Source organism: Lacerta agilis, chromosome 12, assembly GCF_009819535.1.
Source record: "Lacerta agilis isolate rLacAgi1 chromosome 12, rLacAgi1.pri, whole genome shotgun sequence".
In the NCBI taxonomy this organism is placed as follows: domain Eukaryota; kingdom Metazoa; phylum Chordata; class Lepidosauria; order Squamata; family Lacertidae; genus Lacerta; species Lacerta agilis.
Genome location: NC_046323.1, coordinates 55,802,354 through 55,817,018, shown reverse-complemented (window position 1 = coordinate 55,817,018; position 14,665 = coordinate 55,802,354). Strand labels below are relative to the sequence as shown.

Sequence of the window (14,665 nt, the reverse complement as noted above, 5' to 3'; positions counted from 1 at the left end):
GCTTCTGGCTCAGCCCTCTCCCCTGCCCGGTGCTCCTCCAAAGGCTGAGTGTGCGCAATGCGCTGCTTTCCTCCTGGACCCTGTAGGCTCTTGCTTTGGAGAGAGAAAGCGCAGAAGAGGAGAAAAGAGGGGTGCGCTCAGTGCGCTCGGCTTGCCAAGGGTTAAAAGGAACGGGGCTGGGTTCCTAGAGAGGAGAGGAAATGAAAGGGTGGGGGGGGTCCTCCAGTGCAAAAGCCCCTCCCCCCCGCGCCTTCCTGCAAGGGAAAAGGGGGGCATATTCTGACACTCCCTTCTGCCTGGGTGGCGCCTCCTGGGACCTGGTGAGTCTCCTCTCTCTCCCCACTCAGGGTGCACTGGGGAGAAGGGGGTCCCCGGGCTGCAGGTGGGGTGCATGGCAAGGGGGCTGTTCAGCTCATGCATGGGGGGCCCCCTAGTGGGGCTGCATTGGGGAGAAGGCAAAGGGCAAAAGCCACTGTCTTTCTTTGTGAAGGATATGCCCCCCTACAGGGCTTTGCAATGATGCCACCTGACCCAGGGAGTCCCCCAGCCCTGTCATCTCTCTGGCTGGTCAGCTGGACACTCCTGGTCACTGAGGCCACCTGAGCCTCAAGTGACCATGTTGGACCCCAGAGGGACCCCCAAGCATATCTGGCTTTCTGGGGGTAAAGTCATGTAACATCGCTATCATCATCATTAGTTACCTGCCCTTCAACCTAGATTCCCAGGGCAGAAAACCACAATATCAAAAACAGCTTAAAACAATTTACATTCACAGAAAGGAGGTGAGTCCTACTTTACTCACATTTTAGAGCTATTCTTTGGCATCACCCTCTTGGCCCTCGGAGGGTTGGATCTGGCCCTATGAACAAAGAAAAGGGCGCCCCACCCCTGTAGTTTGTCCTGAATACATTGGATATGCCCAGCGCTAGAAAATGAAGCAGGAAAGAAATGTGCAATGAAGTGGGGGAGGGGGAGAGTGCAGCCCTAGAGGACCCCAGGATTAGGACCCCCACTCTAGCCTGGGGTGCAAATTACACTCTGTCAATCACGGGCCTGACTTGATTTGTTGACTGAAAACACACGTAAACGTAATAGGCTATATAATAACGGAGACGGAGAGAAGGCAGGCGGTAGTTTCTCCCGTTGAACTCCCGCCTGCCTCCTCTCCGTCTTTCCCTTTTCGCCTCCCTCTCCACAGCTTCTCCCGTTGAACTCCCGCCTGCCTCCTCTCCGTCTCCCCCCTTTTCATCTGCCTACCCACAGCTTCTCCTGTTGAACTCCCGCCTGCCTCCTCTCCGTCTTTCCCTTTTCGCCTCCCTCTCCACAGCTTCTCCCGTTGAACTCCCGCCTGCCTCCTCTCCGTCTCCCCCCTTTTCATCTGCCTACCCACAGCTTCTCCTGTTGAACTCCCGCCTGCCTCCTCTCCGTCTTTCCCTTTTCGCCTCCCTCTCCACAGCTTCTCCCGTTGAACTCCCGCCTGCCTCCTCTCCGTCTCCCCCCTTTTCATCTGCCTACCCACAGCTTCTCCTGTTGAACTCCCGCCTGCCTCCTCTCCGTCTTTCCCTTTTCGCCTCCCTCCCCACAGCTTCTCCCGTTGAACTCCCGCCTGCCTCCTTTCTGTCTCTCCCCCCCCCCTTCACCTGGTTTTGGCAGTTAGTTCAGATAGTAAAATGGGAAATGGCCCTACCTGAGGCAAGGTGTTGTCACAGCGGTTGAAGCTTGACCTGTCCCCTCCCCCGCCAACAGCTGACCTGAAGTTCCGCTCCCCCTCCCTCCCTCCCCCTCCTGAAGTCTGATGTTCTATAGTGTGTCTTGGTTTGATGTCCAGCAGATGGTGCTGTTTTTGCCGAAAATAATGATTTTACCTGTCACAGGTGTGACATCTGTATAATTCTTCTACATAAAAACATGCCAGGAATGGAACCCAACGTTGTGTCAAAATTTCAAAGCAATCGGTGCAGTACTTTGGGAGATCTAAGATTACGGACAAACAAAAAGTTACATTTTTATTTATATAGATTGTAAAGTGATTTACTAGAAACTACTTCTCTAAATTAGATACAGCTTTGCATAACATCAAAGTCAACATCGTGACATAACAAATTAAAATGTAGCTTATTCAGTTAACCACCAAGCCCAGTATGTACAAAATGCAATTCCTGGATATTCCCCTGTTTCACCAATTACGTTTACCTGTTTTTTCAAGTGGATTTGCATAATATAGACATTCTAGTGGTTTTGATTTTGGATTTTGCCATGGCTGATTATACTAAAAAAAATGAGTTCTACGCCTTCTTTAAAAAGGTGGGGGGGGGATAGTGTCTGGGCTGTGGTGGAATTTTTACCCTGGTTCCAAGCAAGACTCACCCACACTTGCTCACGGAACCTCTTTCTCCTTTGCTTTGCAGAATTTGGTATCACTTCTAATTTGGACAGACGGAACTTGGCCGAAGACCAAAGGATTCCTTCCGATCTCTTGGAGGCTTCCTGAGAACACAGATGGATGAGGAAGACTCAGCTGGCCCTGTAGCAGGAAGAAGCCATGCCATGGAAACTGAGAGCAGTGGGGGATTATGGGAAAGCTCAGTGCAGAAGATCCTGGGTGAGGAGGACACCCTCCACTCAGATGCGCAGAGCCAGCGGTTCAGGCATTTCTGCTACCAGGAGTCCAAAGGACCCCGTGAGGTTTGCAGCCGACTCTACCACCTTTGCCATGAGTGGCTGAAGCCAGAAAGGTATACGAAATATCAGATGCTGGACCTGGTGATCTTGGAGCAGTTCCTGGCTGTCCTTCCACCGGAGATGGAGAGCTGGGTGAGGGAATGTGGAGCGGAGACCAGTTCCCAGGCAGTGGCCCTGGCCGAAGGATTCCTCCTGAGTCAGGCAGAGGAGAGGAAGCAGGCAGAGCAGCAGGTGAGAGAGACTTTCCTCTGGATATTCCCTAGAGGCTCTGAACAGGAGGGAGAGTATCCAAAATATCTCTACTTTTTTTTTAAGATTCCAAGGAATTATCTCTGATGACCCAAAAGGTTTTGCCTCTGCCATTCCACTTCTAGGCATTCTTCCCATTTCCTGGTTTAATTTTTGTTGCTATTTCAGGGGAAATATCCATTTGCAGAAATGGGCGTCAATCACTTCGAGGCAGAGAGGAATCCATTGATGACTGAAGAGAGGCCACTGAGTAAGGAGAAATTAGTTTTTCCATCTCTTTGATAACACTGTGTGTATTTTGTAACTACAGTGGTACCTCGGGTTAAGTACTTAATTCGTTCTGGAGGTCCGTTCTTACCTGAAACTGTTCTTAACCTGAGGTACCACTTTAGCTAATGGGGCCTCCCGCTGCCGCTGTGCCACCAGAGCACGATTTGTGTTCTTATCCTGAAGCAAAGTTCTTAACCTGAAGCGTTATTTCTGGGTTCGCGGAGTCTGTAACCTGAAGCGTATGTAACCCAAGGTACCACTGTAATGTGTGTGTTCCCCCCCCCCCATCTTTTTGGAGAGACACTTGGGGCCAAGAGCCCAGAGGAGGGGAGATGTATTTTTACACATCTAAAATATCAAATGCGTACAAATGTACAAATGCCTGGACCATCTGCAGTTAGAGCTGTATAGTTTCACCTCTGGCAGGAGCATGCACTCATGGCTTCTTGCTTACCTTTGCCTCTTGCAGGTGACAGAATGATGCTGGAAAGACCTCCTCACCCATCTTTTAATGGTGGAAGGGAAGCAGCAGCTATGGAACCAGATCAGGTAGCGGGAAGGAGCTTTGTGGGGAAAGAGGCTGAGGGGTGGGGCAGCCAGGATGCCTCTGGGGCTGAACGAATCTCCCTGAGACTAATGAACAGCCGCCTCCACTTAACTAGGCTTCTGAATGTCGCTAGCATTATTTATCAGTAGTTGCAGTTTAATTTCTAGATCCTTACTTGGTACCCCCTAAGAGTACACCTAATGTAATACTAAGACAAGAGGCAGGACTTCCCAGAGTTGAATTAAAAATCTGGGAACAAGCAATATCCCTCTGGTTGAAAATTCATTATAACCCAAAGGGAATGTTATCTCATTTCCTGGCCGCAGCCCCTTATCCACCTTGGCTTATGCAAATTGTTAACAAAATCAAACAAATTGGCCTAAACCCTGAAGACTTAACGGAACTCTGAATAAGGCAAAAACAATTATTACCCAGAGACTTTTGACATCAAATTGCAAAAAGAAGATGCCTCTCTCCCTGAGAATTACAGGTGCCTAAAATCTTGGCCTAACTTTGCAGCTGCCCTTTATTTATCTATAAATAATTATGAATCATATAGATGGGCTTTCTCTAGAGCCCAATTTGAGACGATGCCTACATCTGTATTGCACAGCAAATTCTTGCAGGTACCAATTTATGAGCGCCTTTATCCATGCATGTCCAATAAGGTGGAATCTGTTACTCATATTCTTTTATTTTGCGAATTTTAAAGTGTTGAGCGATCTTGACTTATACTACCCCTTTTATCAAAATTTATACCTTTGCAATATTATTTGGAATTTTCTCCCAAAACTTTACGTAAATTCATTTTAGAAAACTCTTTGAGCTCAGTATCCTATGCTGTGGCCAATTTTTGCACCCTAGCTATTAGAAAACGTAAATCTCTTCTATTGAATAATATGCTATAAATTCTTTTAGTGCTATTTTCTCTCTGGCCCTTTGGATTTTGCCCTCCTGTGATGATGATGTTGTTCATCTTTTGTTTGGAGTTGTGTTGTTTTGTACTGCTGGCGCTTGCTGTAATAAAACTGAACTGAACTTATCTAACTGAACTTAATTTTTATATTAATTGTTGAATGCTAAAATAGGCTTCTAAGCAGTTGACAAAGCATTTGAAACATTGACCAGGATTCACCTAAACAGCCCCAGCAGGTGCACAATGGGGCTTTCCTCCCCATGCCCCCCTTGAAGTTGGTAATAGAGCAGCAGGAGGGTCCCCTGCTTGCTGAACAATGCACAGGGGGCAGAGGGGGGGGTCCTTCCATCTGGCAAATGAATGCTTACAGAGACAGCATGATTTGGAGAACACAATGCAGAGTTCTACCCATTTACATCAAAAGTAGTAGCCATTGTTAAAATAGGTAAAGGTAAAGGTACCCCTGACAGTTAAGTCCAGTTGCGAATGACTTTGGGGTTGCGGCGCTCATCTCAATTTACTAGCCGAGGTAGCCGGCGTTTATCTGCAGACAATTTTTCCAGGTCATGTGGCTAGCATGACTAAGCTGCTTCTGGTGAACCAGAGCAGCACACAGAAACTTACCTTCCTGCTGGAGCGGTACCTATTTATCTACTTGCACTGTGACGTGCTTTCGAACTGCTAGGTGAGCAGAAGCTGGGACCAAACAACAGGAGCTCACCCCGTCATGGGGATTCGAACCGCCGACCTTCCGATTGGCAATCCGTAGGTTCTGTGGTTTAAACCACATTGCCACCCACGTCCCTAATCTAATCGTTAAAATACTCATAATTAAAGTACACTATAAAAGAATTCCATCGTGGTTAGAAGAAGCAGCCAAACAATCCCCTTAAAACAACACAGCCATGCTATCTAAGAAGAGGACGTTTCCCTTTTTATTTTAGGGTCCAGTCTGCTTTGAAGATGTAGCTGTTCATTTCACAGACGAGGAATGGGCGTTGCTGGATCCAGACCAGAGAGCTCTGCATAAAGAAGTCATGGAGGAGAATCGTGGGATTGTGGCCTCTCTTGGTAAGGCTCCCTGTCAGATCATATTATCTGTTTTGAAATTCAATACATACCTCTATGTGATGAGCCTCCAATATTCTGATGGAGCTCAAGAGCACAACCCCCAGCAGTGGTGATTTAGACACACACATCCTCCAGTTTTGCTTTTTAAAACATTATAGAAGATAGTAAAATTAAAATGATTGGGCTGGGCTGGTTAGGAAAGTGGTGGTAGTTTCTGTCAGCTGTTTTTGTTTTTGTTTTGCTTCTGTCCAATTTCAGTTGGCTTTTCAAAAGCCAGATTCCCATAAATATGTTAGCTAATGCCTTTCAACAAATATGGCAATCCCTGTAGTGAGACTGCCTAATTCCCTTCAGTTCTTCCTGTATGTATCACTGTCGGGGTTTGGGTGCTGGAGCTCCTCGTGCACAGCCTTGGACTGGTTATACACGAGGTACCAGTTGCGGGGAAAGCGGCCAGCGTTCCGCGTGCTTTTGAGCACGGTCGCCGGCCAAGTCTCACAATCTGAAGGAAGTTGAGTAAGCCAATTGATGACTCCGAAGGTGTGTGAGTTCCTAATTGCCTTCTTAATGGAAAGTTGCCTCGTGAAATAAAATATATACCCTGACTCTGAATAGACGTACCAACTTAAAGAAATTAAAAATTTTACTTTACTCCCCCCTTTAACCCCAAAGGAAGACAGACACCGGTTGTATCTTTAGTGGCTTCGGCAGAACCCGCATAGGCTCGTCCCCTAAGCTAAGTTCTCCTAAGCTTAAAGTCCCTGCGCGCCCAATCTTCCGCGAGGCTAGCTAAATAAAACTAAAACCGAAATATCTTCCGCGGGCCTAACCCTAGGCTAACCTAAAGGAACCTATCTAAAACTAAACCGAATGATCTTCCGCGATCTAACTCTAACTAAAGAAAAACCCATCCAACCCGTCCAGCCCGCTCCCAATAACCTTAAACTAAACCCTGAACTTAAAGTAAGAGAACGTGCGACTAACCAAAAAGAACGTGCCTAAGCGGGGTGCCTCTGCCTTTTATTAGGGAACAAACGTGACATCATCATCAATGCCTCAACCAATAAAATCACTGTTGCTGCCCTCCAAAAAGGCGGGAAGCAAGTTTAACGCTCATTAACAACTTTGAACATGACCGGAACTATAAAATAAAGGCGGATTAATCTCATAAGTGAACCACACTATTCATTCATGCTTTCACTTTCGCTTTTGTGCGTAGTTATACAAAAAATAGATCTCGAAAAACCTCATTAAATAACTACATAAATATGAATCCATGGCGGATCCGTGAAACGTATTCCGACATATCATCTTTCTTTTTTTGTTGTAAATTAAATTATTTTTGTTTTAGTTATATAAAGAAAGAAAAGTTAAAGACGTCATAAGCATTTGTCCTGACATAAACATTACCATTTGTTTTGATATAGACTTTGATATAAACACTACCAACATTATCAACATTCACCTTTTCATAGGAGGAAATACTTGTACAATAATGTAGCAATAAAGTCATGAAAATAACAAACCACTGGCTGAACATAAAAAGTGATCGATCCGATACACTATAAACCTTTTAGGCATATATATCATGCAGCATAAAACAACAAATCACCTCATAAGCATATATACTTTCGCGTGCAGCGTAAAACAACAAATTACTCCCCAAACACAAGAGAGGACCTGATACAGGTCCAAAATTAAAAATAACTGATAACGACTGCCCAAACATAAGAGAGGTCCCGATCCGGGACCCAAAATAAAATATAACTAGAGCTGGGGCTTCATTGCCTACCCAGACCCCTCCCCCATTTTTTTTATTTTTTATTTGGAAAACTGAGGAAAATGGATAAGGTAACAGAAAAGGGTTGTGGCTCTGAGGCTACAGAATCGAGGGAACTTTCAGGAAGGTAGATTCTGGACTTACCACAGCGACCACAGGTAACGGGGAACTAGGGTCCGATTCCAGAGAGGGGATTTAAGCCACCTAAGTAATGGCTTTCCGGCCGTGAGTTGAGATTTAAGCCACCTAAGTAAAGGTCTCCCAGCCATGAGAAAGGATTTAAGCCATCTACGCAAGGGTTTCCAGCAAAAACGAGATGGGATTTAAACCACCTACATAAGGGTCTCCCATCAACAGCAGGAAATAGAGTGAAAGGAAAAGCTGGGAACCTGGTTTACTGCCAAAGGTAGCATATAGAGGGGGTTTTTTCAAAAGAAAAAGGGGTACCAAGAGGGTAGGATGCCACCAGACTTGACATATATACTTTGAACAAATCCGAGAATGACCAATTCTTTGACCAAAGGAAAGTATTTCAAATAAGGTATACAAATATCAAAACACCCAGTTTAGACTACAACTCTTGTAAGCACAACGTGGAGATTCAGGATTCTTGGAATTGAACATATATGCATGAATATGTCTATGACTAGAACTGCACAAAGACGATGTTTTGACCTTACGTAAACATTTCCATATCATCAAAATTGTGACGCTCTAAATGGAAACCGTTGCAGAAAAGCTTTGTATACATAAACACCCATATTATTAATTACCAAGCTATAAGGAAAACACATGTAACATGCGAGGCGGATATTTCAAGAAGCATACAAAATTGAAAATACAAATTTTGTAAATACAATAAAAGTACAGGACAGTTTTAGAACTGCAAAATACACTGGAGAGGAAGATGAAGACGATGAATGAGTTGCCGGTCGTCTTTTACTCAGGTATATACGATCCTGGAAGTCAGGAAAAGTTCATGGAACACAGGAAAAGTTCATGAATAAAGTTCTGCATACGAGGGATACAGGAACATCTGTAGAGGAAAAAAGGTTAAGCAAGCAAATCATAGCGATCTGCTAGTGAGTGTGAGAAAGAGTGAAACTGGAACAAATCCAGGCAGCCAGGAACCAGAGGCCGCCCAGAAGCAAACAAAAGGCCTAGGCAGTAGGAGGGTAAGGCAAACTGCCCAGAACTCAACTGGTGCTGTTTGTTGAGCACTTTTGAAGAGTTGCTGCACTTGGCAGGAAGTTGAGAAGTTAGCGAGTAGCTAACAACCAGAGTTGGAAATCACGGCTTGCGATGAAAAGGGAGTATCGAATTTCACGCAAGGTTAGTCCAGCGTGTCTTCTAGAGGAGAGTGGGAGTTGAACGCACAAACAAGGTGTGGGAAGTAGGAGTTTTTTCCGCAGAAGCAAGGATAGTCCTCCGCTGAGAAGGATTAAGCAACAAGGGGCTACTGTTGAAGATGCAGGTTGGCAAGTACCACGCAAGGGTTACCTGACTTGACTTTCAGATGAAGAATTCCTTGCGGAAGACAGTACTCCTGAGCACAAGGAGGAACCGCCTGAAGAGCCTGTAGTAGAGTTCTTGGCTGATGCAGGAAAAGATACTCCAAAAGAATACCTGGGGAGATGCGGAGCATATTCGCAATCAGGTAGAGAGCAACAGAAAGCAGGTGAAAAGGGTTTGCGGTTTTGGTTGGAAACAGGTATGCTGCAAGAAGTGATGGCAGCAATCTGTAGACACGGTGAGTACCATTCAAAATCAGCCAACAGAATGCCCATGCGAAAGACAGCACGGAACATAGCAAGGAACGTCCCATGGTTGGCGATTGGATCACTGAAACAAAGGAAAGTTTCAACGGCGTGAGAGCGCTTGAAGATGCTGCTGAACAGAACTTGTAGACAGGAGAATTCACCTTACCAAGCAGCGAAACTCTCCAGGAGAACTTTGCAATAGGCTTTCTGCAAAGGACAGTTTTAAGACTATCAAGGGAATGCTCTAAGGTCAACGACTGTGGAGCTTTATCCATGAGGTACTGACGGAGAGTAAAGGGTTGCACACGATCCTGGTGTAACAGCTCTTTGATTAGGGCCTCTGCTGCAGCGAGCTTTTCTGACGTCAGCGCCCATTGGTCGACCCATACAGGGGGTCCTTCCTTCCACGTGAGTGGAAGAGCATGTACTGGCGCTGATGCAAAGGCCCACATCAAAAATGCGTATGGACAACAGTTCTTGCTTTAGACAATAAGTCTCTACCCCAAAGGGTGATAGGCACATCCATAACAAGTGGACGGAGCTGCACCATGGAGCCTGAGTCTGACTGGAAGGTAATCGGATGCACGCTCTGGTGGGCGGGTTCGAAACCTCCGACTCCGAAGACTTCCTGGGTGACAGTCGTTGCCCACTGGTCAGGCCAATCCTTTCTGGCGATCACTGTGACATCTGCGCCTGTATCAAGAAGACCCTTGATCTTTCGTCCACCCATTTCTAAGACGAGATGAGGGCGTTCTTCTGTAATCTTGATTAGCGCCATTGCTGCCTGAGGAGGCAAAGAGTCTACAGGAGCTGTAGGCGTAGAAGTAAGCAAATAGAGTCTGGCAATCTCCAAACCTTTTGTTAGGACACAAGGAACAGTTGAAAATCCTGGAATCAGCAACTGCGATGAATCTGTGATTCGAACTAGGCCTGCAGTCAGTGTGACTGTGGCAGGGAGGCGATCCATCCTAGGCAGAATAAGGCAAATCGAAGTGTCTGGGAATGGACCACGAATAGATGTTGGCAATTGCTGAGCAAACCATGGATTTGAAAAGTAACAGTCCTCTGTTAAGAAGAGTGGTATACCTGGGACAGAAGAAGCTTCTTGTTCCTCATTGGCAGTGTCTGAAGACATCTTTTTGGCTTCGGGTTTTTTGCACTGCTGAAGTTGGCAACTGTGATGGCCTGGGAGTCAGACTCTGATGCTGAACCTGAGGGATCCCAGCCTGCACGGGATTCCCCGCCTCCAGAACCAGCTGAGCCGGGGCCAGGGCTTGAGCCTGAAGGATCCCCACCTGTGCTGGATCCCCAGGTGCAGGCATCAGCAGAGTCTGCTCTGGCTCCTGATGGGAGGGAGGACCCATTGCCTGCAGGTGCTCCACTCCCAGCCTCTTCAGAGGAAGCTGAGGCATCCCCTGGGTCCAGTAACCCACCATCCTCTCCTGAGCTACAGAGGCTCAGGGCAGAGAGGCGAAGGGAGTTAAGTGTCTGCAGGAGGAGTGCTCGCCTCCAGGCCCGGAGGAGAGGCAAGTCTCCGGAGGATCGGGACCGCCCTAAGCATAGGGCCAGATAAAAGCCAGCCAGACCCAGCCCAAGTTGCGTGAGCAACTTAGTTGCAAGCGTGTGCTCAACCTGCAACCTTGTGCCTGAACCTGCCTTGGACCTTGATCTGCTCCCTGCCTCGCTCCCTGCCGGATTGACCTCCTTTGGACCCCTAGACCCAGGACTGGATTTGGACCTCGCTTCATGGACAAACCCTTGGGGCCAGCACAGTTTGCTCACGCCACACCCGCACTCCCCCTTCGCTGGGGTGCGTTCGGGAGGAACTAGTAGCCATGGCTGACCAGGCGGCTGCGCTGGTGGCATTGGCCCAGGAGAACCAGGCCTTGACCCACACCGTGCAGCAGCTAAGCAATGTGGTTACGGCGCTTCAGCAGCGTTTGGATGCCTTACTGGCTCCTGGGGCCGCCGCCCCAGCTCCTGGCAAGTACCCAGTGGCCCTGCCAGAGAAATTTGATGGGTCCCCAGCCAGCTTTCCCATGTTTCTCGCCCAGGCCAAGCTGTATATTCAGGGGCGAGCTCGGGATTTCCCTGATGATCGCACTAAGGTGCACTTCCTGATCAGCTTGCTGAAGGACCAGGCGGCCAAGTGGGCGTTGCCGCTGCTCCGGCAAGACTCCCCCTTGCTGACAGACTATACGGGGTTTTGCAATCATCTGGAAACCACGTTCGCCAACCCTCAGAAGGGGAGTCAAGCCAATCGGGCAATTCGGCGGTTGAAACAGGGCAAGTCCACAGTGGCCACCTATGCCACGGAATTTCGGCTGCTGGCGCAGGACTTGACCTGGAACGACTCTGCCCTGCGGGACCAGTATCTCGAGGGACTTTCAGACGAGATACTGGATCAGCTGGCCACGTTGGATCGCCCTGCCACACTGGATGCCCTCATCCAACGGAGTCTGCAGATAGACGATCGGTTGGAGGACCGTCGCCAGGCCCGGGGCCGCCGGCACTCCGGCCTCCCGGCGCCGGTGCTTCCCTGCAGTTCCGTGGCCAGAGCTGAGTCATTGGAGGAGCCGATGCAGCTCGGGGCAGCGCGGCCTCGCCTCTCCCCCTCGGAAAAGACTCGGCGTCGGGAGGGGAACCTGTGCCTCTACTGCGGTGGGAGTGGACACTACGCCCAAACCTGCCCTGAGAAACGCCAGCCGCAGGGAAAACGGCCAACCCCAGTAGCCGATGGCCCAGGCTACCTGGGGTCCCAAGCATCGCATGATGGGCCCTCACCAGTGGAATTGCAACACCTCATGATACCGGTGCGTCTATACCCCCCCGGTGGGCCCTGGATTCTCACCCACGCTCTGGTGGATTCGGGGGCAACCCGCTCCTATATGGACTCTGCCTTCGCCACTCAGCATCAGGTGCCGCTTCAGAACAAGCCGGAACCAGTACAGGTGGAGGCAATTGACGGACGGCTCCTACGCTCGGGCGCTGTTACTCGGGAGACCCAGCCCTTGGTCCTGTGCTACCAGCAGCACCGGGAGGTGCGAACCCTGGACATTGCCACCATGCCCCGGTTTCCCCTGGTGCTTGGGATGGACTGGCTGGAGTCGCACAATGTTCAGATCGACTGGGTCAATCGGACGGTACGCTTCCCAGACCCGGGTTCCCATGCTCAGTCCGAGTTAGTAGCAGCTGCCCCCATGGGTCAGGCTTTGTCAACGCTCCCTGCTGTGTACCAGGACTATTTAGACGTGTTCGAGGAACAGGGAGCAGACAAGCTGCCGCCTCATCGGTCCTTCGACTGCGGCATAGACCTACAGCCTGGGGCGCCCCTGCCTGTGAGCCGCTTATATTCTCTTTCGGAGCCAGAGCGTGAAGCCTTGCAGGACTTCCTTCGCAAGAACCTGGAACGCGGGTTCATTAGGCCCTCTACCTCACCCACTGCCGCTCCTGTACTCTTCGTTAAGAAGAAGTGTGGGGAGCTTCGCCTCTGCCATGACTACCGGGCCCTGAATAAGATCACCATCCCAGACCGGTACCCCTTGCCCCTTATTGCAGAATTGCTGGAGCGGGTGCAGGGGGCGCAGATGTTCACCAAACTGGACCTCCGAGGGGCCTACAACCTGATTCGGATCCGTGCCGGGGACGAGTGGAAGACTGCATTCGGGACCCGGTATGGGCAGTTTGAATACCTGGTTATGCCGTTCGGATTATGCAACGCGCCCGCCGTGTTTCAACGGTACATCAACCACGTGTTCCAGGACTTGCTAGACAAATACGTGGTGGTGTACCTAGATGATATTCTGGTTTATTCCCGTGACCCAGCCCGTCACGAGAGTCATGTTCGGTCCGTGTTGCAGCGCTTGCGGGAGCACCGACTGTACGCCAAGCTCAGCAAGTGCGAGTTCCACCAGCGGTCAGTAGACTTCCTTGGACACCGACTCTCCCCTGACGGGGTGCAGATGGACCCTGGGAAGGTGGCTGCGGTTCGAGAGTGGGCAGTGCCCCGGAACCGCAAGGACTTACAGCGGTTCCTAGGGTTCGCCAACTATTACCGGACCTTCATTGCAGATTATGCTCATCGCACCACCCCATTAACCCGACTGCTGCGCCCCAAGACGCCCTTCTCCTGGGATGAGGAGGCTGAAGTGGCATTTCAGGGGTTGAAAGCCTGTTTCCAGAGGGCGCCGATTTTACAGCATCCTGATCCCTCTCGTCCCTTCGTGGTGGAGACTGATGCCTCCAGTACGGCTCTCGGTGCCATCCTGTCTCAGCAACAAGGACCCGATGCGCCACTGTTACCCTGCGCTTATTACTCCCGGCAGCTCCTTCCGGCGGAGCGTAACTATACCGTGTGGGAGCGGGAACTACTGGCCATCAAGGTGGCCTTTGAGGTCTGGCGCCATCATCTTGAGGGGGCACGACACCCGGTGGAAGTGAGAACGGACCACCGGAATCTGGAGTACCTCCAGACCACCCGCAAGTTGAACCAAAGGCAGATCCGGTGGGCGCTGTTTTTCTCCCGGTTCCAGTTCCGGATCCGCTACATCCCTAGCTCCCAAAACCGGAAAGCGGATGCCCTGTCCCGGAAACCTGAGGACGTCGCAGACACTGTACAGCAGGCAGTACCGACGACTATCTTACCACCAGCCGCATTCCTGGCCACTCAGGAGGCCAAGCCGCTGCAGGCTCGGGTGCGAGAACAGCAACGGGTCGACGCTTGGGCACAGGAACGGCTCCGGGAACTGTCTGACGGGTCATGCCCTCGATATCCGGGGCTGGCCCTGCACCAGGGCCTACTGCTGCACCAGGGTCGTCTATACATCCCACCAGGACCATTGCGGGCTGAGGTTCTCCAGATGTCCCACGATGCCCCAGCAGCAGGGCACTTTGGGCGGTACCGGACCACCCATCTGGTAAGCCGGGAGTTCTGGTGGCCCCGCCTGAAGGCTGATGTGGCACGCTATGTTGCTGGTTGCGATGTCTGCCGGAGGGCCAAGGGTCCTACCGGGCGACCCCCCGGTCTGCTCCAGCCATTACCAGTCCCACCGCGTCCCTGGCACACGGTCTCGCTGGACTTTGTGGTGGACTTGCCCCCATCTCGTCACTGTACCTGCCTCCTGGTTTTCACGGACCATTTCACTAAGATGGTGCACTGTGCCCCCTGCCCGTCCATACCCACAGCTAAGGAAACGGCTCAACTGTACTTGCAGCACATCTTCCGCCTGCATGGCCTGCCCGAGCGTGTGGTTTCTGACCGCGGCGTCCAGTTCACATCCCACTTCTGGCGAGCCCTGCACCAGACCCTTGGGACGGAGGTCTGTCTATCTTCGGCCCACCACCCGCAGACCGATGGCCAGACGGAACGGGCAAATGCGGTGCTGGAGCAG

The 14,665-nt window shown here is 50.2% G+C and overlaps 1 protein-coding gene across 1 annotated transcript; it reads left to right on the top strand.

Annotated features, from left to right (window-relative positions):
- Window positions 1-240: 240 nt before the first annotated feature.
- Window positions 241-2,907, top strand: LOC117056200 (zinc finger and SCAN domain-containing protein 31-like; the record flags this gene model as incomplete). Its single annotated transcript, XM_033166386.1, has 2 exons — window positions 241-320; window positions 2,409-2,907. A coding segment is annotated over exon 2 (408 nt), but the record flags the coding sequence as incomplete, so codon positions are not given.
- Between the last annotated feature and the right edge of the window lie 11,758 nt (window positions 2,908-14,665).